At 42.7% G+C, this 25,840-nt stretch overlaps 1 protein-coding gene and 2 long non-coding RNA genes across 3 annotated transcripts; 2 read left to right on the top strand and 1 right to left on the bottom strand.

Moving 5' to 3' along the window:
- Positions 1 to 1,046: 1,046 nt before the first annotated feature.
- Positions 1,047 to 8,104, top strand: tdgf1 (teratocarcinoma-derived growth factor 1). The gene is given in 6 exon segments (XM_047344531.1): positions 1,047 to 1,479; positions 5,228 to 5,440; positions 6,272 to 6,386; positions 6,629 to 6,714; positions 6,717 to 6,737; positions 7,379 to 8,104. Coding segments are annotated over 6 exon segments (978 nt in total). The 3' UTR covers positions 7,489 to 8,104.
- LOC124855059 lies at positions 4,052 to 5,273 on the top strand. Its single transcript, XR_007034985.1, has 3 exons — positions 4,052 to 4,504; positions 4,584 to 4,630; positions 5,228 to 5,273. It is a non-coding gene; the product is annotated as an uncharacterized LOC124855059 (long non-coding RNA).
- Positions 8,105 to 22,517: 14,413 nt separating the features above from the next.
- On the bottom strand, positions 22,518 to 24,085 carry LOC118125871. The gene is made up of 7 exons (XR_007034984.1): positions 24,045 to 24,085; positions 23,679 to 23,744; positions 23,548 to 23,601; positions 23,144 to 23,452; positions 22,854 to 22,922; positions 22,697 to 22,777; positions 22,518 to 22,624 (listed from the first exon to the last, which is right to left on the bottom strand). It is a non-coding gene; the product is annotated as an uncharacterized LOC118125871 (long non-coding RNA).
- Positions 24,086 to 25,840: the final 1,755 nt, after the last annotated feature.

Raw genomic sequence — 25,840 nt, 5'->3', positions numbered from 1 at the left:
AAGAGGAGGAGGAAGAAGAAGAAGAGGAGGACAAGGAAATAAACAAAGGAAAGAAGGAAGACGAAGAGGAAGAAGTTGACGAGGAGGACAAGGAAATTAAGAAAGGAAAGGAGGAAGAGGAGGAAGAAGACGAAGAAGAGGAGAAGGACAAGGACAAGGAAATAAACAAAGGAAAGGAGGAAGAGGAGGAGGAAGATGAAGACGAGGAGGACAAGGATATAGACAAAGGAAAGCAGGAAGAGGAGGATGAAGATGAAGAAGAGGAGAGGACAAGGAAATAAACAAAGGAAAGGAGGAAGAAGAGGAGAAAGGACAAGGATATAGACAAAGGAAAGGAGGAAGAGGAGGAGGAAGACGAAGAAGAGGAGAAGGACAAGGAAATAAACAAAGGAAAGGAGGAAGAGGAGGAGGAAGAAGACGAGGAGGACAAGGATATAGACAAAGGAAAGGAGGAAGAGGAGGAGGAAGAAGAAGAGGAGAAGGACAAGGATATAAACAAAGGAAAGGAGGAAGAGGAGGAGGAAGAAGTTGACGAGGAGGACAACGAAATAAACAAAGGAAAGGAGGAAGAGGAGGAGGAAGACAAAGAAGAAGATGAAGAAATCGATGGAGAGAAGGACAAAAAAACAGACGAAGATGAAGAAGTAAACAAGAAGGATGAGGACAATGACATGCAAAATGAGAAGGAGAAAACAGATGTAGAGGAGGAGGATGATGAAGAGGAAGAAGTGGAGGAGGAGGAGGAGGACGAAATATCCAATGAAAAACAAGAGGAGGGTGAAACTCAGGAAATGGAAAAAGATGTAGAGGAAGAGGACAAAGGTGATGAAGAAGTAGATGAGAAGGAGGAAGAAGAACTAAGCAAAGAACAGGAAGACAAAGATGAGGAGGAGGAGGAGGTGGAGGAGGAGGAAGAGGAGGACGAGGAAAATGACAAGCAACAGGTAAAAGATTTAAACACGGAGGGGCTGGGTGAAGAAGCAGAGGAAGGAGAAGAAAATGAGGAAGATGAAGAATCCGTTGAGGAGGAGGTCAAAGCAAGTGAAATGAAAGATGAAGAGGAGGAGGAGGAAGAAGAGAAAGATGATGAGGTGGACAAAGATCAGGAGAAAGAAGATGATGGAGAAGAGCACGATGAAGACGTGGAGGAGGAGGAGGAGGATGAAGAGGAAGACAATAAAGACGAGAACAAAGAAGCAGAGGAAGAAAAGAAGTTGTGTAAAGGAGTCAAACCGAAACTGGACGTCCCGCTGCATCTGCAGTTCCACAAGCTCCACACCTCCTACTCCTCCTGGAAGCAGTCATGTGTGGTGGCGGTGGCTCACAGGGGAGGAGATGTGAGTGAGGAGGAAGAGGAGGAGAAGGAGGAGGAAAAGGAGGAGTGGTGGGCCTGGAAGGAGTCATGGAGGATTTGTCGCTGGAAGAAGCCGGACGAGGACAAGGTGACGTGTTTCTCCACCGAACTCCGGAGACACGTGGGTCTGATGCACGAAGACGACGAGATGATGAAGAGCGAATGGAATCTCAGCTGGAAGATGAACAGGACTGCAGCAAAGGAGGAGGAGGAGGAGGAAGAGGAGGAAGAGGAGGAAGAGGAAAGTTGAAAGCTTCAGTTTAAAATGGGTCTGAAACGTAAATTTTAAGCAACGAGTATCAGAAACTAGACCGAGGTACCGACAGAATCCTACAGATTCAAATTCATGTTTTTACTTTGAACCAAAGTTTGTAGATTTTTATTTTTTATAGTTCTGCTCTTTTTGTTGTGACATCATCGTCAGTGTCTATAGAAAGCTATGAGACTGTGTGATTGACAGCTCGTACTGTCCAATGGGTGGAGTCAGCAGGTGTAGGTGGGTGTGCAGTCAGTCTCACTCAGGCTCCACCCCCTGCTCCTCCAAATATGGTAACTTCCGGTTATTAAAAACCAAGATGGCGCCGAACTGAGGCTTCAGAACCGACGGTGACGTCAGTGACGCTTGGATCAGATAAATGCGTCTGAGCGTCGCATCTGGTTGTTTGCATGAAAAACGCCACAAATAGTTGAAAATGAAAAGAGAGCCCGAGTTTCGCTGGACTCACGCGTGAACATTGTTTGAAATGGGCGTGTCCGATGCTTGGTGACGCTGCCGTCGTCATCATGACAACGATAGGTTTCAAGCTCGGGACGCACAACATGTCGCTGGTTTTAGAACGTTACGTAAATGTTCGGACACAGAGCTCCTCCCCACGTGGCGGGAAAGGTTGTTCAGGCCGGACGATCTGAACTGAGGAGAAGGAAACTGCTGACGTGCAAAATCAGTCACATTGTTTATTGTCTCTATGTGTCCTCTGGAGTCCATTTTGTTTCTTACATCATTGTAGCTGATTCCCAATTGTCTCAAAATGCTAATGTTAGCTAACTAGCGTCATTGCTTAGCCAACACATTTCTGTCGTCTGTATTCTTTTAAATAAAAGAAACGTAGAATAAACAGTTAGCATCATCACAAACTGGGAAGATGAAGCATCTGTGACGTGATGCTGAAGAAAACAGTGTAAAGTTAGTGAAGGAGCAGAAATCAGTTTGCATTTCTACTGCTTTGTTGTAAAGATCATTTTTAAATAAAGAATGTCAAACTTGTAATAAACTATAAACCATAAACCAAATAGTCTGCCTTGTTTTTATGTAACAAACTTTTAGTGTATTGTATTTCACGTTAAAGGAGTTGCCAGGCAACAGCCGATGTTTCACAGGGATCAAAGATCGTTCGGAGGAAAGTTCTGAGTTTCATTTACCTCAGAAGTCAGAGATGATATCGTGTTCCAGTCAAATAAACTGGAGGGTTTTTGGGGGGGGGTTATTTCTTGGCGTGGCAGGATGTTGTTAGCGTAGCTTAGCATAAAGACTGGGAGCAGAAGGTAAAAGACAAAACTTACTGGTTTGTTAAAGCTGCAAATAAACCAAAACGTGAAAAATCTATCATTTTATTTTTACAGCCCATATTCACTATTCACAATTTGTCTCATAGATCTTAACAAGGTGCAACATCCTCTGCTCCTAAGTCTTAACAAGAGTATATGTATATGTATATGTATATGTATATGTATATGTATATGTATATGTATATGTATATGTATATGTCTGTTCCCTCTGGGGCCTGCAGGGGTCTCTCTGTTCCTCCTGTTGTGTTCAGCCTCTCCCTCCTGCTGCTGACTCTCCTGCTGTGTATTAGCATGAGACCAGACTTCATTGTGTTTCTGCACAAATCCCAAAATACCCATTTCCACCTCAGCTCGTCCTGCAGCTCAAAGCCCAGACAGGGGGTAGGGGGGGCTCTGCTTCCTGTTTACAATCCAGGAATAAAGTCTGAAGTTAAACAGATGAAACAACAAAAGTAAAACATGAACAGATTATTTTACATTGAAGCAGTGGAGCCTCTTTATCTGTCACTCATCACTTTCTCTGAAAAGGAACAGAAGTCAAACCTGATGCAAAGAAATCAAAGCTTTTTAAATGATGTTTTCCAAGTTCTAACAAAAATAATGACAATTGGAGCAAATGTTATTGTACAGAGTTTGAAAGAACAATTTCCTCAAGTTTAAGATAAAAAATATGCACCATGTTTATTACATTTTGGTTTGTTTCATGTGCCAAATAAAACAATAAAAACACACACACGCTGAACAGTTTGGTTTCAGATTTTACGATTTTACAATCAAAGTTTTTGTCGTTGTGGTTTCATTGACAGGACTTTAAATGTATAAAAGAAGGAAACACATCCCCCCCCCCTCTCTCCTGATACACATGTATATGAAGCTCGTCCTTCACATGTTAATGACGCTGCAGGAAACAGCTCCTCCTTCATTTCACTGCAGAAACAACAAGCTTCTCTTTGTGAAGTTTCTCTTCGACACACGTCATCTCCTCCAGTTTCTACAGCACCGAACGTCCTCACGTGGCAAATGTGACTAAGTTAATTTAAACATTTAAATTATAAGTATTTCACTTCTACGCAAAGATAAAACACTTTGCTTTCTGAGATTCACGTGGAATATTTTATAAATAAGCAACTTTTCAAATGAAAAACTTTCTTACTGTCCTCAAAGTTTTAAATATCTGTTCACCCTGTATTTATAGTGATTGTCTCTCTGATGGAAACAGGGTTTGAGCTGGAGACACTTTCCTGTGGATTCAGACCGACGGAACCAGCTGTGGGAGTGGGCGTGGTTTCCAGTGTGAGACCCACCTGAGTGTCAGTGGGTGAATCAGTGACTGGGAGTCTGTGGAGGAGTCACTGGTTCACTTCAGCTGCATCTGGCTCTGCCTGCACTTCTCACTGGTTCTCAGGGAGAATTAACAAAGACGTTTTTCTGGAAACGCAGGACAACGATTTCTCTCCAGTTTTTCAGTTTCACCTTTTTTCTCCTTCGTGTGTTTTGATATAAACTTGTAGATCAGAAACAACTCGAACCCTGTGGACTTCGTGTTTCTGCCTTTGGTAAGATGTTGTGGAATCAGCTGCTCAGGTGAGTCTGGAGGAGATTGAAGTGAAACGTGTTTAGTTGAAGTGATGTTTGTCTAAATGAGCTGATTGTGTGTTTCCAGGTTTGTGTGTGTGCTTCTCTCTCTGCACTGCGCTGCTGCTGCTTCAGGTCAGTTCCTCACTTCTGTGGAAAACACGGTTAATGAAAGAAAAGCTGATTAATGAACTCGGCTCTGAAAGTTTCAGGTTTACTTTCTGTTTTTACTTCTGTATTAACAACCTGGTTGAAACTGTGGCTCAGGTTCTACTTTGCTATGAACTGGATGATATCATAATTAGATAATATTGTAATTGATTCATTTTCAGTGGATCTGTCACTGGTTTGTTACATGAAGTGGACTCAGTGGTTTTGAACTTTACATTTACACAGAAAAGTAGTAAAAAACCTGTTTAATCTGAAGGAAAATAACTTGACAAATAACCAAAAGCAAGCTTCAGGAACTGATTTTTTTACTCTACAGATATTTAGATCGTTTCTGTTTTGTTTATTCTGTAAAATGTTATATCAATAAACACTGATACTGTGTAGGAAGAAATCAGATGATTTTAATTGGTAAATTGTTGAGGAAATAATCTTTTCTCCAGGAGAGTTGATTTCTTACATCATCATTCTTAAATCTTTTCCTCTGCCCAGTGTCTGTTTTACAGTTTGGTTTGTTTTACAGTGATTTTCATCATAAAATCTGGTGTTTATTCTATTTTTCAGGTTGTGAGGGAGACAAATGTGACAAAGATCAACCACCACCTCCTCCTTCATCTTCATCATCGTCATCATCTTCTTCTTCGTCGGTGGTGAAACCCCAGCAGCCCTCTCAGGACTTCCTGGATCAGTTTGCACAGGTGAGCTCCCCAAACAGTGGAGGGGACCGTAAACACCGCGACGCCAGCGCCGTCCTGCCCTTCATCGGCCTCACAGGCAGTGAGTTCACACATCTTCACTGAACACACACACACACACACACACACACACACACACACACACACACACACACACACACACACACACACACACACACACACACACACACACACACACACACACTCTCTGAGGTGATGAGCCCCACAAACCAATGAACACAACAATTTGACACTTTACCCCAAAATACTGAGAATGTTTCCTCGTCACTCGACTCAGAGACTGAAGGAGAATCTCAAACATTTTTTTTGTTCAACTGAAGTGTGCGACGGACGGATCAGACCGATCAAGAGTCTGGTGGAGTTTCCGTCCGTCGTCAGTTTAGTTTTTAGTGTTTTTTCGTTACTTTCCAACGTTTGTTCTGACTCTGGTTTGTGTTTGTCTGATGATGTGAAGCAGAGGAGAACAGGAATGCGCTGCCAGATGGAGAGCCTGGTTTATCTCACAGATACAAGCAGAGAGGGGCCCAACCTGAGGTCTGAGGGCCCAGCCGGGGCCTTCAGACCCTCTCACAGGGACATTAAACCCTGATGCACAAATTAAAAGACACATAGATCATTTTAAAGTAATAAAAACCTTTTACAGGCACAAATACTCATAAGTTCATGACTAAACTGTGAATAAAACTCATCCAGGGTCAAACAGGAAGGGAAATAAGATAGTAGAGATGTAATTTAATAAAATGAAACACCAGAAGTTGTCCCAGGAGGCTCAACAAACTCTGAATCTAACACTGAATTAGGTTTTATGATTCATGTTTAATCACAATCTGAAGGAACGTGGATGTTTTGTTGTTTACGGGTCTGACGTCGTCTCGTGTTTTTTTTGGTGCAGGCGCCGAGCAGAGCCGCAGCTGCTGTAAAAACGGAGGCACGTGTATCCTGGGCAGTTTCTGCACCTGCCCGCAGTTCTTCACCGGGCGGAGCTGCGAGTACGACCAACGCATCAGGTACGAGCAGCAGAACGCGTAGTGTGTGACGTGGCTGTCGACAGCTCGGAGGAATCGTTCAGTCCTTTACCTCAAAGAATCACGTACATTTCTAAAGTATCAGTCGTGAACCTGCTTGTCTGTTTCCACGGTTACACATTTATCAATATGTAAATAAAACAGAGCTAAGTTACTGGCGTCACCCAAAGCATGATGGGAACTCTGGGGCATCAGAGTAAAGTATCTTCTCCGTGTCTCTGCAGGAGCTGTGGTTTGATTCCTCACGGGGAGTGGGTTCAGAAAGGATGCTCCTACTGTCGCTGTGGTTACGGCGTCCTGCACTGCTTCCCCACGTCTTCCATAAAGACTGTGGTAAGACACGTGCACACACACACACACACACACACACACTCTCTGATCCTGACTCACGCTCGGGACATTTGAAACTGGTGTTTTACAGATGAATGGAAGCAGCCTTCCTTGTCTTTGTCTCCTGAGGTGTGTTCGATGTCAGACGTCTGTTCTAAAACTGAGTCGTTCACACTTTTCAACCTTGGAACAAAAACAGCCGCCCTGTTGTTCCCGGTGAAGCTGCTGTGTGTGAATAATGACTGTGAATGAGCCGAGGCCGCGCCTGCTCATCTGCAATTCAGGGTTTATTCTAACATGTAAATGAATGTAACCCACATGCAGACTTACAGAATAACCACAAACCAAGTCTCTCTCTCTTCTCTCTGTCAGAGAGTTTAAGATAAAGGAAATATTAAAAAACACACAGAGAAACAAGGACTGATGCATATTATAGATAAATAACCATAAGAAAAAAGAAATACATTAAACACAATGAACATTTACGATACACAAAGTGAAGCATCAAATTAGAAAAACTATAAATCATGATTTCAAAGTGTATCAGTGAACAATGATCACAAAGAAGTTTCTGATTAAATTGTGGATTTGTTAAAAATAATTCACTGAAATCTGAACATGTATCTTCATTTTTTTTTTTGCAGATGACTCAGAGGAGGTGCGTTGGTATCGCTCATCAGCTGTTAGGGCGGTTCACAACACTTCCTGCTTCCTGTTTGTGACGCTGCTTCTTCCTCTGCTCGTCTTCCTCTGATGGTTTAAGAAGTAAAAGCAGGACGGAAACACGAGGATTTATTTTAAACTCTGAGCTGTGGACGGTTTGAAAAGGTGGATTTTACCAAACAGTTTATTTGATGTGGTCCAGATGTTCCAGCTCAGGATCAGGAAATACATTGTTGTGAAACTGGGACCCGGAAGATGTTGAAGACATTTACTCTCAGTTGACCTGAAGAATAATTTCCTTGATTTTAAACTCGTACATCAGCCTGTTGTGGTTTACAGGGACATGAGGACCACGAAGTGTGTGTGTGTGTGTGTGTGCGTGTGTGTGTGTGTGCGTGTGTGTGTGCGTGTGTGTGTGTGTGTGTGTGTGTAGGAAGTTGTAAATAAGATTTTTATGAAAAATATGTTTTTTTTGTTTTTTCATCTCATGATCTGTGAAAATCAGCAGAACGCAGAGTTTATTTGACTGAACTCTGTGTTTCTGTCTCGTTTGCACAAACTGAGCTGATGTGACTTTTTGTCCTTTGAACTCTGTATAAACACGTGTTTCACTATGTGTTTATTAAAGTAAACTATTGTTGTGTTGCAGCATCGAGCTCATTTTTCAGAGGGAATATTTAAAATAAAAAGTGAATGTTCAGACTCTTCTCCTCTTCCACTCTGTGTTTTATCTGTTGGTATTTTCAGTGGGAGCTGTTTTCTGTTTTCTCTTCGTCTCTTATCTCCAGAGTTTATTGACGAGCTTTAAATTGATTATCAGCTTCTCTCTTATCTTAACCTTTTTCTGGAACCCCCCCACCTCCTCTTTAAGAACTAGGAAGTCACATCTCCCACATTCAAAAATGTAATATCATAGGGCGATTAGCTAGTGAAATAAAAAACAACACATCGCCAAGAAACCTGTTTATTTTCTCTCAATAAATTATATTCATTCAACTTAATTTCCCTCAAACTTTCCTGGGTCCACCCCTCACCCCCTGGTGTGGGTCCACCCCCCCCCCCCCCCCACGTTAAGAACCGCTGCCTTAGACAAACACTTCAGCTGTTGTTCTGCTGACCTGCTATTTCATATTCTATTAAAACAAATTATCCTAAATCCCTGTGACAAACAATGCAGGTTAAAAGTGACCAACGTTTTTATTTTCTTTAAAAGAAATAAATCAGTTCCACCTCTGATTTTTTTGTAAATAAATTATTTTATAACACAAATCTTCTAAAACACAACGTGATGAAAAGAGCGATGAAGAGAAAATGACAGTTCAATCTAACAGCAGCTTGTTAAAGACTAGGTGAAATGTTTTACGTTTTAATCTTAAATTATCACGTTATAACGTGTGATAAATTCCTTTATTCTTATAAAGTGAAACATTTCACATTGTAACATGATAAGTTCGTATGTTGTAACAACATGAAAACATCGAGTCAGAACATGAAAGTTAAGATAAGATAAGAAAGATATTTTCATCCTGGCAAATTCAGTTGTTACAAGAAAACACATGAAAGTAAAAAATAAAATAAATCAGAAAATGAAAATGTTATATGTTCTACACACTTGAAATTATTTGGTTTTGGCAACAACAACATGGTTTTTTCTAAATAACCTTTTCAGGTTCCTGGAACCAGTGATGTTAAAACTCTGAACACAGGAAACCAAAAGCTGCAAACTCCTAAAGAACGTCTGAACTGCGACAAAGAGCTCGAACTCAACTTGTTTTTAATGAAGTTCAGCAACAAACATTCCTCTGAAGTGTTTCTCTTAGTAAAGTTGTGATTAGTGGAGTGAACCAGTTTCAGTTCGGGTTTAATCTCTGGCTCCAACAAAGCTAAAGCTGCGTAACTGAAGAGGAGAACAAGTGGATGATATCAGGTCTTTTGTTGAGCGGCAGAGGGATTTATTCTTCTTTTAATCCCAAACTAATCAGACGTTAATCTCTCCTTTGTTATTTTTGTCCACAGGCTAACAACTGGTGTAATTCTGCTGTTCTGATTGGACACAGAGATCCTGAACCATCTCCTGCTGCTCCGTCCCGAGCTGATGAAGAAAAGATCTCGACGTCTTTATGCTCCTGAATTTCTGTGTGAATCTCCTGCAGAGGTTAAAGGGATTGGAGGAGGTTGAAGGAGCTGCAGGTGGAGACAGAGGAGCGGAGGAGGAGCAGCGGAGGAGGAGCAGCAGGAGATTTAAACGGATTAACTGCAAAGTCAATGACGCTAAATCGATTTATCCAACGTTTCCACGTCTCCCTGTGCTCTGAGTCGTGTTCTTCACTCCTCATCACACAGCACCACAAAAACAGGAAGAAACACAGACCTGGAAACGATTCAGGCTTTTAACACTTATTCATTTGACTTTTATCTGTTTTATATTTCACTTTATTTCATTTAAAACATTTTATTTGATTACATTTTTATTGAAGTTAATTTGAAACACATTAAAAGACGATTAATTATTAGTTAATTAATAAATAATATGGAAAAGCACATACATAAAAACACAAACTGATAAATATCAACCCCCCCCAACCCTAACTCCAACATGAATCCAGCTTTGTCTTGAATTGACTTTGTATTAACAAACTCACAGACAAGCAGGTGCAGTGTTTGACTGGTGCTCTTCCTCCCACACAGGAGGAGGAAGTAAGATCAGAAGTTCTTCTTCAAAGGTTCATCTCAAACCAAACCAGCCTCCACACACATCTTATAGAAAAGACCCTGAAGGTGCACGAGCTGAGCGGGAGAGTCCATCTCTGCAATGGAACCTCTGTCCATCACAATGACCCTGAGGACAGACGACAGGAGACACGACCATGTGACGTAAACAAAAACACACGATGTCCACAGCTGGATTGATACGTAACATCTGCCTCGGACATTTCTGTGTTCGTGTGTGAAGGATGAACTCTGGAGAAAGTCTGGACCCTGTTCTCCAGAGTCCACGTCTGAAAACGTGTGTAGAATGAAACTAGTGAGGTATCCTGTGTCGGGTTGTGTTACCTTGTGTAGTCCATGATGGTGTTGAGGCGGTGGGCGATGGTTAGAACTGTGCAGTCATCAAACTGACTCCGGATGGTGGACTGGATCAGCTGATCCGTCCTCAGGTCGACAGCAGCCGTCGCTTCATCCAGAACCAGGATCCTGGTTTTCCTGAGCAGAGCTCGGGCCAAACACAGGAGCTGCCGCTGGCCGAGACTGAAACACACCAGAGCTCAGTGACCTCTGACCTCTGACCTCTGCTTTCTTACACATCTTCAACGAAACGTTTCAGGATCAATATTTCTAATCTGAAAGCATCAGGATCTCTCAGCCAATCAGCTTCTTCGGCCTAATGGTCATCACCTGTCGTCATCTAACAAAATACCTGACAACGTTGTGCGCTTCTTGAATTGAGATACTTTCAGTGTTAGTAATGCAAATACAGTTAACATCGCCCCCTGGTGTTGGGGTAGGGTTTCAGGTGTTTATCAGTGTGTCGTGGGGGGTTCACCTAAAGTTCTCTCCTCCTTCACTACACTGATGCTCCAGTTTCTGAGGCAGTTCAGACACGAAGCTGCGGAGATGAGCGAGTTCCAGAGCTTTCCACAGATCTTCTTCTGAACAGGAGTCAAACGGGTCGAGGTTCATCCTCAGAGACCCAGAAAACAACACAGGGTCCTGGAAACAAAAGGTCCCAGGTCAATCCAAAGCTTTATTAGTGTGGTCAGGTCATGTAGGCCTTCTAACTAGTTGAGCTGCAGAGTGTGGAGCTGTGACCTGAGGGATGATGGTGATTCTGGATCTGAGGTCATGGAGGCCGATATGAGCGACGTTGATTCCATCGATAACGATTCGTCCGCTCGCCGCCTCCAGAATCCTGAAGATTCCCAGAGCCAGAGACGATTTCCCGGCTCCCGTTCTCCCAACGATCCCGACCTGACAAACCAAAAACAGTATTAAAGTAGTGAAAGTATTTTACTGAGTTTGTTTCTGACACGTATTTTACAGAATTTTCTTTACTGACCTTCTCTCTGTTCTGGATGTTGATGGAAATGTTCTTTAAGGCCCAGTCCAGATCTTTCCGGTACTTAAGTCCATAATCCTCAAACTGGATGGTTCCGGTGGTCGGCCATGCCGCCGGCAGCAGACTGTCCTCCAGGGTCCAGGCCGCCTGAGGACACGTCACATAACAGTAAGACATAAGACGTGAGGTCATGAAGAGCCACAGCTGCATTATCACAGTTTAACATTCATCAGTTCACATCACAGACAATAAAGAAAAGAAACTTCTGGAGAAGAAAAAAATAAGTATGTGAAGAAGAACAGAAGAGATAACTAACTAATGAAGTGAAGTAAGGATACGTACGATCTGTGACACAGTCTCAGAGATATTAGGAGTGTAAACCACAGATTACACTTGAATGTATACAGTATAAACATATTATATAAAGGTATATTATATATACATGAATCTATCTATGGGGGGGGTTGTGGAGCAGCGAACCTCTTTGGGTGTGTTGTCGTATTCTTTCACCCGCTCCACAGACACGATGTTGTTTTCCACGTCCGTCCACGATCGAACGATCCAGCTCAGGATTCCCGTCACCTGCAAAACCACCAACTGATTCAATCTGAAACTTTATTTGTTCGTGTTACATTTAACACGTTAGATTTCCTCTCTCAGCTTAAAAAATTAATTCAATTCAATTCCATTTTCTTTGTGTAGCAACAAATCACAACATACTTTACATTGCTGGTCGAGACCCTAAACTAACTAACCAGTTAACTGGTTTAGAGAAATAACAACCTGCTCTGAGTCAGTCTCCACGTTTCTATGATGAAAAGTTGCATTTTTTGTTGCCATGGAAACAGCGACACTGCTGGTTTGTTTTCTGTTATTTTTTAAAAGTTTTATTTATAAGAATTTAGTTGATTTAATGAAGAACAGTTTTCACCTGGAGAGAATGTGTCACAGCCAAACCCACGATTCCCGGACTGAGTTTATCCCGACCTTGAACACACAAGATGGCCGCCGCCAAAACCAGCACGTTCCCCAAAAACTCCAGGTTCACCGCCAGCCACCTGCACCAGGACACATTTATATATAAAACTATTATCTGAATATCAAAACATCATAAAATCTTTATAATATCTATAAATATCATATGTCTTGTCTAAAGATGAAAAGATTCAGATCGACACTTAATTTGAATCATTTTATAGTTTGAATGAACCTGGTGGCGACAAATCGAGGAAAATAAGCTTCCTGGTTGTTGTCGATGCGACGATGCGCCTGCAGGACAAATCGCTGTTGTTCGCCAAACGCTCGGATGACGGCGGCTCCTTGCACCGTCTCGTTGAAGTGGCTGTAAACCGGCGAGCGGCTCACCGCCTCCAGTCGCCGCAGCTGACACGACGACGCCACGTAGAAACTCTGGAGACAAACAACAGAGAAAACTATCTATCACGAGACTTCAGCTCAGGGACGACATCGTTCAAGAAACACCTTCACCTGTATGAAGACGTAGACGCAGGCGAGGGGGAGGAGCACCAGCCCTGCGAAGGGCGTGGCCAACAACACGATGATGCAGATCTCCAGCAGCTTGAACAGGTAACCCAGCATCATCTTCAGCCCGTCAGGAATCATGCAGTCGATGGCGTCAATCTCTTTAGAGAAGCGGTTCAGGAGGTTTCCGCTGGGCGTCACCTCGAAGAAGGACATGGGCGAGTGCAGCACGCTGTGGAGAAGGTCAGCATGAAGGTGGCGTGACGCTACGATCCCGCCCAGAGAGATGGCGAGCGTCGTCCCAAACATGGCCATTGCTGAATCACAGAGAAATAAGTGGTCATGAGACGGAAGACGGATTTTGTCATAGGGTTCTAAAGGTTTAGTCTAGGGTTGGGTTGGGTAAGGGTTAGGTTAGAGTAAGTTAGAATAAGTTAGAGTCAGATCTGACGTCTGATACGAGTTCAAACGGAGTCACACATACAACACGTCTGGACTGTGTCTCACCCTGAGTGAAGCCGAGTGCTGCGAACACGCTGAGTTTCAGCTCGTGGTCGCTCTGGGTTCCGTTGACGGGCGTCTCATCGGCCCAAAGGCTCAGCCAATAGTTGTAGGCCAGCGACGCGGCCTGTTGGAAGGCACAGAGGAAGATGATGGTCATGATGAAGGTCAAGCCGATGGTCCTGAAGTACTCTCTGTACATCTGCAGCTTCACCTGACAACACAATAAAAACATCGATTGATCAGTGAATCTTAGGGGAAATTATTTTATTCTATTTCAGTCTTTTCATGTTAATCCACGTAAAGTTAACGATTCAAACAGAAACTATAATTATGACACAATTAAAGACATGAGAGCGACTCACTCTCCCTGTGTGAACTTTATCAGCCTTCGTTAGTTTTCCAGCTTCTTCAACATCCTGATCAACATCGTCCATCACCTGAAGACTGGCGCTGCTCATATCACAGCTGCAACACACACACACACAGAAAAACACATAGAGAAACACACATACACATACACAAACACATACGGCACATTGTGTTTAATAAATGCAAATATTATTGTTTATTCACATAAAAACCCAGTTTTTACCTGATCAGCTGCTCCTGAGAAAGATCGATGGAAAAATCAATGAGACTGAGACGAGACACTGACTTCCTGCTGCCTACACACACACACACACACACACACACACACACACACACACACACACACACACACACACACACACACACACACACAAGCAAGTAATGAGCGCCATAATGAGAAAGTAGCCAACTTTGCCTTTGAGTTTCTCAGAAGTTCTACAGACAAACCTTCTGAAACTTTACAAACAGTGGTTAGTTGGGATCCTCTGGTTAGTTGTGTTCCTCTGGTTAGTTGTGTTCCTCTGGTTAGTTGTGTCCACGTCATTGTTCTTACTCTTCTCGTGGAGTGTGGTTCTTTCTCGGCTGTGCTTTCCACTGAAGGTTTGGATTAATTTGGCGAAGGTCCCTTTTCTGTCCATCAGCTCCGCGTAGGAGCCCGACTCAGAGATACGACCGTCGTCCATCACCAGGACCAGGTCGGCTTTGGACAGGAAACTGAGGCCGTGAGTCACCAGAACCCGAGTCTTAAAAACAAGACGTATACATGTTTAAAAATAAAACACATTTCAGGATTGATTTTGAAACACTCTTTTAAACACGTGTGTCATCATGACGACAAACATCAAACCTTCGAATACAACAACACTTTCTGAACAAAAATAATTAATGAATGACGAATAAGGAATGTGGATTTTCTGAATTTTTCTTTTTGTTTTTTACAACTTTCTTTGAAGGTGAATGGAGCAAAGAATGATGGGAAATGTCGGTCTGAAAAAGTTTTGTGTTTTTAGTAATAAGACAAAGTTATAAACAGCTACATACAGATTAAAGAGAACCCACATGACCCTCCGCAGGTTGATGATTGGTTGGACAACAGGTCCACGTCTCACCTTGTCTTTAAGAATCCCTCTGGGTCCAATAACTCGATCAAAGATGTGTTGTCCCACGTGAGCATCAACGGCCGACAGCGGGTCGTCCAACAGGTAAACGTCCGACCTCCTGTAGACGGCTCGAGCCAGACTCACCCTCTGCTTCTGACCTCCAGACAGGTTCAAACCCTGCGGTCAGTGAACGCATCGTCAGTAAGCTACCGGACAAATGCACCATCAATACACTGTGCTCCTAAACGCATCATCAGCAGGTGGGGTTGGGTGGGGTTGAAGATGGTGACGGTACCTTCTCTCCGATCTCGGTGGCGTCTCCGGCAGGAAGCAGGTCGAGGTCCGGCAGCAGAGCGCAGGCGTCCAGCACACGATGATACCAGCTCTCCTTCCTCTCTCCACCAAACAAAATGTTTTCCTTCACTGACGCATTCTGGACCCAAGACTGCTGAGGAACATAACCCACAGAACCCTGGACACACACAGATACACACACACACACACACACACACACACACACACACACACACACACACACACACACACACACACACACACACATACACACACACACACACACAGTAACACGTTAATCACAAAGAAAGTAAGAATTAGAAAATAATAAAACACGTTCTTTTAAGTCACCTTGATGGAGACGAAGCCACGCCTCCTCTCCATCTCTCCCAACATGGCCGACAGAAGAGACGACTTCCCCGAGCCGACGTGACCGACCACAGCGACGAGAGAACCCGTCTTCACCTTCACATCGATCCTCTGCAGACACGGGGAATCCTCAGGGGACCAGGAGAAGCAGCCGCCCTCGATCACGACAGCGTCACCGTCTGAGAAGGAAAATGTGGAACCACTGACACATCAAAAACACAAATGAATAAACAAAAACATAAATATGATTTCAATGCAATCGTTGGAAAGAAGATTGTTTTCAATCGTTGCCTTAAATGTCAGACACCATCTTTAGAAATAAGTTATTTCAACATCACCACCAGGGGGCGATGATTTGCACAGGTGAGTTGTGTCGCACCTGGGCTGTGATGAAGTCTCCACGTCGTCAGTCGAAGTTCCTTGAGACACCCAGTCTGTCAAACCGATATAAATGTGAGATCAGCGGCTGATTAAGAAACACAGGAAGTATTATTCACCTTTTAATCATTTAATAGAAGGTTTTCTATCAACTTAACAAATAAAATCTGACATCACTTGTTTGAGGTTTACGATTTCTCATGGCTCAGCATTTTAATTATGATACTGATACAAAGATTCAAAGAGACAAAGACTCTCTGACCTGCATGGTCGTGTTCATGGCGAAGGGAAGTTGACTCAGAGGACTTTTCAGGATGTTGATGAGTGCGACAGAAACATGAATCTTCCTAGCAGGCATCAAGAGCATTTGGCCTCCTTCCAGCAAAGGTAGGCATCAAACACAGAGAGAGCGATCTGAGGGGAGAATTAGACAGTGACCAACTCAGTGGATAAAAAGTATCACTGGACACAGATGTGGGAGCAGATGTTCAGTCAGATGTTGGACAGACGCTGAACTCTGTACAGATGTTCAGGCAGATGTGCGACGCACCAGGAAGGAGGAGTTGAGGCAGAAGCCAGAGACGGGTAAGAGGATCTGAGATTTCTTCAGGCGTTGATTCCCCGCGTCTCTCAGGTGTACGACTCGGCGGCAGAGGCAGCGCTCACCTCCCACCCGAATAGAACAGAGGATCTTGACGCCGCTCAGGATCTCACTCATCAGTTTGATCCGACCGTCCATGAACTTCATCTGAAGCTCCTGACGGACGAGGATCAGAGAATAAAACTACAAAACAATCACAAACATTTGATCTGAAGAGGAAAAGGTTTTCTCACCTGAAGTTTGCTTCTCATTTTAGCCAAAACTCCGTTAAGAGGAAAAATCAGGATGACGGCAGTGATCCCAGCGAGAGCCGGAGGACCGAGCAGCTGTCAATCAATCAATCAATCAATCAATCAATCAATCAATCAATCAATGATGATAATGATGTGTTTACCTTTATTATGTTTGTTGTCAAGATGTGTTTGTCTTCAAATTTATAATGTTTATGTTTTTATATTGATGATGTTTGTGTTTATGATGTTTGTGTTTATGATGTTACCTGCCACAGGAAGTAGAAGCACAGTGCGATTTCGATGGGTGCGATCCAGACACTGTTGAAATAAACGACAACGTCCATCAGCTTCTGAGCGTCGGCGGAAACCAGATTAATAATTTCTCCCAAGTGACTGGAAGTCTCCAGGCAGCGTGCTCCTCTGAACTCTGAGATTCAAGGACAAAGAACTTTCAAAGTAACAACTTTACTCATCACATCTCATTTGTGTTTTCAAAATAAAAGTTTTAAATGCGAACACAAATTAAAATTAAAAGTAAACAGAGTAATTTATAAAAACTAAGTAAGATAAATTCAATTTAGTTTGGGGTTAGGGTCTATGTGTTGTCTGTCTCCTACCTGTCTGTCTGTCTGTCTTCGCCTGTCTGTCTGTCTCTCACCTGTCTGTCTGTCCGTCTCTTACCTGTCTGTCTGTCTGTTACCTGTCTGTCTGTCTGTCTGTCTGTCTGTCTGTCTGTCTGTCTGTCTGTCTGTCTCTCACCTGTCTGTCTGTCCGTCTCTTACCTGTCTGTCTGTCTGTTACCTGTCTGTCTGTCTGTCTTCGCCTGTCTGTCTGTCTTCACCTGTCTGTTGGTCTCTTACCTGTCTGTCTGTCCGTCTCTTACCTGTCTGTCTGTCTGTCTGTTACCTGTCTGTCTGTCTGTCTTCACCTGTCTTACCTTCCTGTAGACGAGTGCGATCACGCTCGTTTTCAGTCTCATTCCGACGGTGAAGCAGTGAATCATGTACTGATGATGGAGGACGGACTGAAGACACGACAACAGGAAGAGCAGCGACGCAAACAGGAAACCTTTCCACGTCTCCGCGTCTCTGTCCCGCATGAAGACCAGCAGGCAACTATAAACAACAATAAACAATATAAAAAAGTCAACAACACCAACATTAAACAACATCATCCTCATCTCATCACGTGTTTATCATCAGATTAAAACTAACGTGTTTGTTTACAGTTGATCGTAACTCGTCATTATTTCTCTTTGATCACGTTGTTCGATGTGACTGCAGCTAAACTGACCAGCAGGTGTTGCTGTTTCTCACCATGTCAACACCACATTAGACTGAAGGCGTCCTGGCTCACCTGAATGACGTCACCTCTCGGACTCACCTGAGCACCTGTGGCACGGCGAACATGAAGGCGTCGTGGAGGAGGAGACATAGTGTACCACACAGGAAGTAAGGCCCAAAGCTCCGCCCCAGAGCACGTATGAGGAAGAGGCTGTAGCTCCGCCCCTTCCTCTTCTCCTTCAACAGGTGAGTTTTTTCTGTTGGTCCAGTAAAACCAACCAACCGGGACCAGAATGGACCAGAAGCTCCAGGTTCTTCTCTGCAGAACAAATCAAAATGTGACGGCGATAAAGGACAGTAGAGGACAGTAAAAAGCAGCTCAACAGCTGCAGGGGCGCCACCTTCAGGCCGCTGACAACATATCTAATATTCTTCCATTTCCTGTTCCAACATCTATTTCAAAGTAAAAGTTTTCCAGAAGCCATCCAGGCTTCAATTTGGAAACGTCACAAAGAAGCTTCAAGTTTTATCACCAAGGAATCAGCCTCAGGTCTGTGACATTACTGTGACATCACTAAAATGTACTTTAAATGCTCAGCGTGAAAGTTCGTACTGCAGCTGTTTCCTGTTCTGAGTCCAGAACTTCTCCAAGTCTGTCATGATCCTTATTGATGAGTCCTGTTCTCGCAGTGGCCACAGATCTGCAGCCTGCAGGGGGCGCTGGTAACCCTGGACCAGCAAACTGACAGAAAGACGAAACATGACAACACTGTTATTGAAGAATTATTAGTAGATAATATTTAAAAATTCTTACTTTGATTTTCAGCTTGAAGTCATGAAAATAAAAGTGATGAGTGTTGTGGGTTAGTTTGGGGTTTAAGACTTAGAAGAGTTCTGAGGGGGAAGTTAGTGGAATTGGGTTGAGTTGAGGGTTAAGTTAAGGGTTAAGGGTTAAAGGGTTTTAGAGGTTAAGGTTGAGTGATGATGTTCGTACCTGCTGATCCAGAAGAAGAAAAACTTTGAAAGAAACGAGGCGTCATCCTCTGGACATTGGTTCTAACGAGAGAAGGTTACAGTCAGATTTAACCAACTATCTATTAACTATCTATTAACTATCTATTAACTATCTATTAACTATCTATTAACTATCTATTAACTATCGATTTAACAAACCACAGATTTAACATATTTAACACGACACATTGACTTAGACATGCGTGTGTGTGTCACCTGGACGTGTGTGCGTCGAGGCGTGTCCGTCGAATGAAGCAGCAGAGAACCAGATTCGTGGATTGGATGAAACAGATGAAAATGGCGATGAAGCGGCATCGAGAAAACTCCTGAAGCGGCAGAGAGCAGGGAATTCCAGGTGAGAAGGCTTCTCACATCATATTCATGTTCGTCATCATCATCGCAACTGATTTTCATTTCCGTGAACTGTTGTCTGAAGCGGTGACCGGATTCCGCGTGATGAATTTAGACACAGAAGCGTCACATTCACCGTCGAGACGGACTCCTCCATCTGTCATCATGCCGTTTGATTTGTGTATCAGTAAAGGCAGAAACGGGAACCAACAGAAGTTCGAGAAAAAGTTGAAAAAATAAAACCGCGTAACAGAGGCCCTGCCACTGCCCATGAGCAAGACATTGACGTCAGAAGCTAGACCTGCACAGTCAGCAAAACATCCTCCCAGCCTTTTATTATGAAGAGTTCCTCTTTGTACAACCAGTCCTGAACCGATCAGATCCGAATCAAATGCTGAACCACAGCCTACAACTGACTGGTTGGATTCGCCGACTTGTTCGCTTGAGTCCGAGACAGGACAGGGGACCCAGAACTGGGACAGGGCCACAGCTCACTCTAAACACACCGCAGTCAGTCTGCATCGTCGGCTCAGTTCACCTGCTGGTCTTTATCTGACCCTGGTCGAGGATCACATCCTGAACATATCACTTCCTTATAAACACCCAGGTAGATCACGTCTCAGTCGATCGCTGATACCGCAGTCAATAATCATTACGATGTTGACCTTCAGAGGAAAGATGGAGCAAAGAACCAGAAGTGTCCAGAAGAGGAAGAGGATGACGGAGGAACGACAGCCCTTCATCCTCTCGACCTGGATTATAACAACAGCCTAGAAGTGTCTTAAATGATGAGAGATCAATCATTATTGTTTAATCATGCCTAGCGCAGTGGCATCTGCCGAAGGATCTTGCTGTTATCGGATGACGGCGCTCAAATCAAAGTGGATTAGCAGGTTCGCAGGACAGTTGATCACATCGTTTTCTTACTACAGTAAAACATCTCCAGAAGTTAAAAGATGAACCTAAAACTGGAAACGCAGCGTATTAGGGCCAGGTTCCACAAAGACCCAGGTTACAAAGACCCAGTTTACAAAGACCCAGTTTACAAAGACCCAGTTTACAAAGACCCAGGTTACAAAGACCCAGGTTACAAGGGCCAGAGTTACAAGGCCAGTTTTAGCCCACAAAGACCACAAAGTCCCTTTCCTAGTTTTCTTACCGTCTTGCTGCAGCAGAGTTTGGACAGCGGGATGGCGCTTGCGGTGAAGGCGGGCTGCCAGGTGCAGTGGTGAGGAGAACAGGTCTGAGTAAAGCACAGGAGGAACCACACCAGAGCCGTGTGCTGGAAACACTGGAGTCAGGTCTGGTTTGAAATTATGCCGGAGTCAGGTTCCGATCAGAATCCACAAAACACAACGATGATATGTCACTGATACATGATGTCACCGATCCTAAGATTCCTCAGACACAGGAAGGTAGAGAGTTTCTCATTTCTTGTCTGACCTCAGGTCAGGCGTTAATGTTCAGACCACTGAACATCTGAAAATATTTTCTAATTAAACTTCATGTGGTCCAATCAGATGGTTCATATCAATAAATCAATGATTTTAAAGTAGATGTTTTATTCAAATATTTTCCATCATCAGTTTTTCTGGTTGAATCTGATATTTTACATAATTACATTAAACTTGATTAAATATGAAACTCACCCAGAACGGATCCAGACCACTCCCACTGCACAGCTCCTCCATTTCTCCTTCTTCACTCCTCCTCTACTTCTCCTTCTTCTACAAAGTTTTACCAAATTTAAACAAACTAAACCCTGCTAAGAGAACACAATGTCTGAATCTCTCTCTCCGTCTCTCTCTCTCTCTCTCTCTCTCTCTCTCTCTCTCTCTCTCTCTCTCTCTCTCTCTCTCTCTCTCCTCTCTCTCTCTCTCTCTCTCTCTCTCTCCCTCTCTCTCTCTCTCTCTCTCTCTCTCTCTCTCTCTCTCCTCTCTCTCTCTCTCTCTCTCTCTCTCTCTCTCTCTCTGTCTCTCTCTCTCTCTCTCTGTCTCTCTCTCTCCGTCTCTCAAGTCTCTCTCTGCCTCTCCTCTCTCCCTCTCTCTCTCTCTCTCTCTCTCTCTCTCTCTCTCTCTCTCACTCACTCCTCTCTCTCTCTCTCTCTCTCTCTCTCTCTCACTCGCTCTACTCTCTCTCTCTCTCTCTCTCTCTCACTCGCTCTCTCTCTCTCTCTCTATCCCTCCTCTCTCTCGCGCTCTCTCTCTCTCTCTCTCTCTCTCACTTTCACTCTCTCTCTTTTCTCTCTCTCTCTCTCTCTCTCTCAATCTCTCTCTCTCTCTCTCTCTCTCTCTCTCTCTCTCTCTCTCGCCATCTTAAATATAATGTAATTCAATTTGAACATGATATATTGTAAATTTACGATATAATGTATTGTATTAATTTTTAAATAATATACTGTAACATATATGAATAATGTTTATTTTCTTATTGTAAATGTAATTTCAGACATGAAAACAGTTTTCATATAAAAGAGGGGAAACAAACTACAGAACCATAAATAGAACAACAGTGTGAGAACATTCATCTTCAACTGGGGCGATTGTTTCCTGTGTCCTTGAGACAGACTTGAGTAAATCTGTTAATGCATGCAGATCTGGTGACGTTTGTACCAAATCTGAAATAGCCAATAATCTGCGCTCTGTCTCTAAATCACACTCTGTCTCTAAATTCCTTGTAGAGTCTGTAGATCGTGTTGAATTTATGTTTCAGCCGGCTGATGAGCTGTGACATCAGAGAACAGTTCGTCCTGAAGACTTTCACAGTCATCAGATTGTTGATGTGTTAGTTTAATTCATAATTAAGTACTGACACATTAGTAAACTCATATCAATATTATTTGTGTTTCATCAGTCTGAAAATCAAAACACAAAAGAATCCATTCACATGTTTGTTTCTTTAAAGTGATTTATATACTGTTAATAAATGTATACACAATGTTAATAAATATATGAACACAGATATAAACAGTCAATACTGCAGTCAGTACACACTGAAATAATTTAATGATACTGAGGAAAATGACAATAAAACCTTTTTTTACAGAAGCATATTACATATTTTATAATTAAGAAAAACAGATGATTCGTCACTGGAAACCAACTGGCAGCAGCTCAGGGACCGGTGGGTGATTGGCAGACGGTGCCTGTTGTCTTGGTGACAGGAAGAGGAGGAACGAGCTCCGGCTCTGAACTAAAACAACAAAGAAGATCATTAATCACTTATTGATGACATCACTGATCGAGACACTTGACTGACACCTACAGGAAGTCTGACGCTGAAGCACAGCGACGATGTCGCCGCCTCCTCGGAGATTGACGTGCTCTGATTGGCTCTCCGGACACTCTGAAGGACACAAGGTTCCATAATTACTTCCTTCTTTCTTTTTGCTCTTCCCCTCTTTTCCTCACTCTATCCTTACCTCACTTCCATATAAGGTATTTCCTCTGTCTGCCTGTTGAGGTGAGTGTTGGGATCCACCAGCTGTTTCCTGTTCACACACACACACACACACACACACACACACACACACACACACACACACACACACACAATGTAAATTTCATGTGCAGTTCTACAGAGTTTCCTGTAGGGGGAGTAAAGTCGTTCTTGTCTATGAACTGAATCCTCAAATCATTCAGAGCCAAAGTAACTTAGCTTAGCATCTGAGCAAAAATGTCCCCATAAACACACATAAACACACACACTTACTGGATTTGTTGCCATATGAGGACATCAGGACTCTGTCTACAAAGAGAGAGAGAGCATTAGCATTAGCATTAGCCTCGTTGTATCATTTAGTAAAACTAATAGACTTAGAAATTAGCATTGGTGGCTCCCATTGGCCAATCCTAATACGTCTGGCCCGGCTCAGTGGAGGCAGGTGTCTGGTTACCATGGTGACCACTCACTGGAAACAGGAAGTGATTTTATTACCGATTCTTTCTCCCGCGCCGCTCGTTGTTACTCATCATCGTCTCTGATTCACTGCCGCTGCTTGTGTTGCCACGGGAACGAGACCTGAAAAATTTGAGATGTTTTAACGACTTGGTTTTCTGAAACAAACGCTACAAAATTAAAACATTATAATAATAAAAATTAGCCACGCCCATCACCTCCTCCTCCTCTGCTGTCTGATTGGCTGATCACCATCCAGACTTCGGCTCCGCCTTAATCACAGAGGAAAGATGTCAATCATTTTCTTTCTCTCTTTTTCTTTTTCTTTCCTTCAGTCTTTCTTTCTCACCACTGACGTCTCCCTCCATCTGGATCTTCTTTGGTGTTTGCGGGAAACTTTGGGTTGAACAGGCCCCTGGAGCCAGATTACATTCCCACAGTAATCCAGTTACATTCCCACAGTAATCAGATTACATTCCCACAGTAATCAGATTACATCCATAGAATAATAAAATAACGTTCACACATTAAGCATCTTATTTTTTATGGGATGTTTATAGTAACAATAATATATTGAGTCTTTGTTTTCAGTCTAAGGATAATTTTTTTAAATTACAATTACAAGTTATTAATAATAATAATCATAGTAATAATAATAATATCATAACCAATGAGTTGCAACTTGCACATTTAATTTTATCGTTTGATGTTTTACCTCACAAGGCCGCTGTTTTCCCATGGTGCAAGGGTTTACCAGCCTCCTTCTTGGCTCCGCCTCTGGCTGGACTCAGTCTGACTGCGGCTGCAGGGGAGGAGTTTAAAAACACGGACGTCAAGTGAGAAGCAGTTCATCTCCAATGAGCCAATCACAACACGGTCACATGATCACATGACATCGTGCTCTTTCACCTGTGAACAGCAGGTGGTGCTGTCTGTGTCATCACTGGCTCCCTGCTCACACTCCCTGGTGTGTGATTGGCTGGAAGAGAGGAAAGGGGGCGGGCAAAATGGTAAAAAGCCCTTTTATTAAAAGAAACAATGACCACTAGAGACGCCATAAAAGATTACACTGCACTGGAAAAACACGAATCAAACCAGTGTACGAAGAGCGGAGCCTCAAACACAGATCTTTAGTTGTCTGGTCGCGGACACTTTGGTTTGTCGGCACGCCGACGTTCAGCCGAGGAAAAGCCAGAGTGGGCGAACGAGCAATGCTACACAGAAAAAAGAGAGAGAGAACAGAAGGTTTTGAATAAAGGTTTGATTGATGTTAATGTAAATAAGAACAACAATAAAGAGATGTATCAGATATATTTCTAAAGATTACAAAAGAAAAACGAAGTAAAAATTTAGTATATAAGAAAGAATGATTATTTTCACTTTATTAAAAAAAGTAATTAAAATAAATCAGTTGTGTGTTTTTACCTGTTGTGTCTCAGTCTGTGTGTCGAGTGATTTGACTCTGACATCCTGAGGAAAGACAATTAATATGTTACTGTCCGTCAGGTAGTGAGTGTATGTGTCTGTAATGCGTCTGTGTGTGTGTGGTTTCATGTTGTCACCTGAAGAAAACGTGATGCTCAACACAACATCTCCACAGACGTTTACAATCGGATTCATCTGATGTATGAAAGAAAAACGACTTCTCTGAACCCTGTAACACACACACACACACACACACACACACACACACACACACACACACCATGTTTCTTTGTTGAGTTTTGTTAAATTGTCTCCATGTGTATGAACAATAAAGTTGATCGAAGTTTATATAAGTTTATTAATAAAGCTTTTTAAACTCTTAGCATCAGTATGATCATGACATCATCAGGCAGCTACAGAGTAGTATGACTAGCATTAGCATTAGCATTAGCATTAGATAACCAATAAGAACTCACGTTTTTTCCAACGACTCTGAGCTGAAACGTTTTGTTTTTAAAATGAAGTTTGTTGATTCGCTGCCTGAGGAAAAGAGTCACATGACAGGTCACATGATCACAGCACAAAAAACACCCTGATATTGATTCATTCACGTTATTAACAATAACAATAACAGTGAATTAAATCCGACGTATCGTAGTGTTGATCAAAGATGTTCGTGAGGTCTCACTCCTACCAGAAATATTTTCCCACCAGCACTTTATTCTTATAGATGACCACGCCCCCTGGAGTTGGACCCAGGAAGTACTCCGACTGGTTCTCGTCCTGGAAAAGCAAGTTGAAGTTGAGTTAAACTAAATCAAAGAACTTTATTGACATTTTATCTGAAACAATGCAACTCTTGATATTTATTATTCATTCATCGTCATAGCAACAGTGTTTATTGAATAATGTAGATTATTGATTACTGTGTTATTGATTTGCCGGCTGTCAAATTCTGACCTGATATTTCACGACATGATGTTGACAAATGTGTATCTATGGATAAATTGATTGATAAACATTCATCGATTAACATAAATTGATGAACATGTATTTAAAGAGGGTTGTTTGTTCTGTATTGATTAT

This window comes from Hippoglossus stenolepis, chromosome 18 (assembly GCF_022539355.2).
Source record: "Hippoglossus stenolepis isolate QCI-W04-F060 chromosome 18, HSTE1.2, whole genome shotgun sequence".
Classification (NCBI taxonomy): Eukaryota; Metazoa; Chordata; class Actinopteri; order Pleuronectiformes; family Pleuronectidae; genus Hippoglossus; species Hippoglossus stenolepis.
Note: the sequence above shows the minus strand (reverse complement) of the source record. Positions and strands in the feature narration are given on the sequence as shown.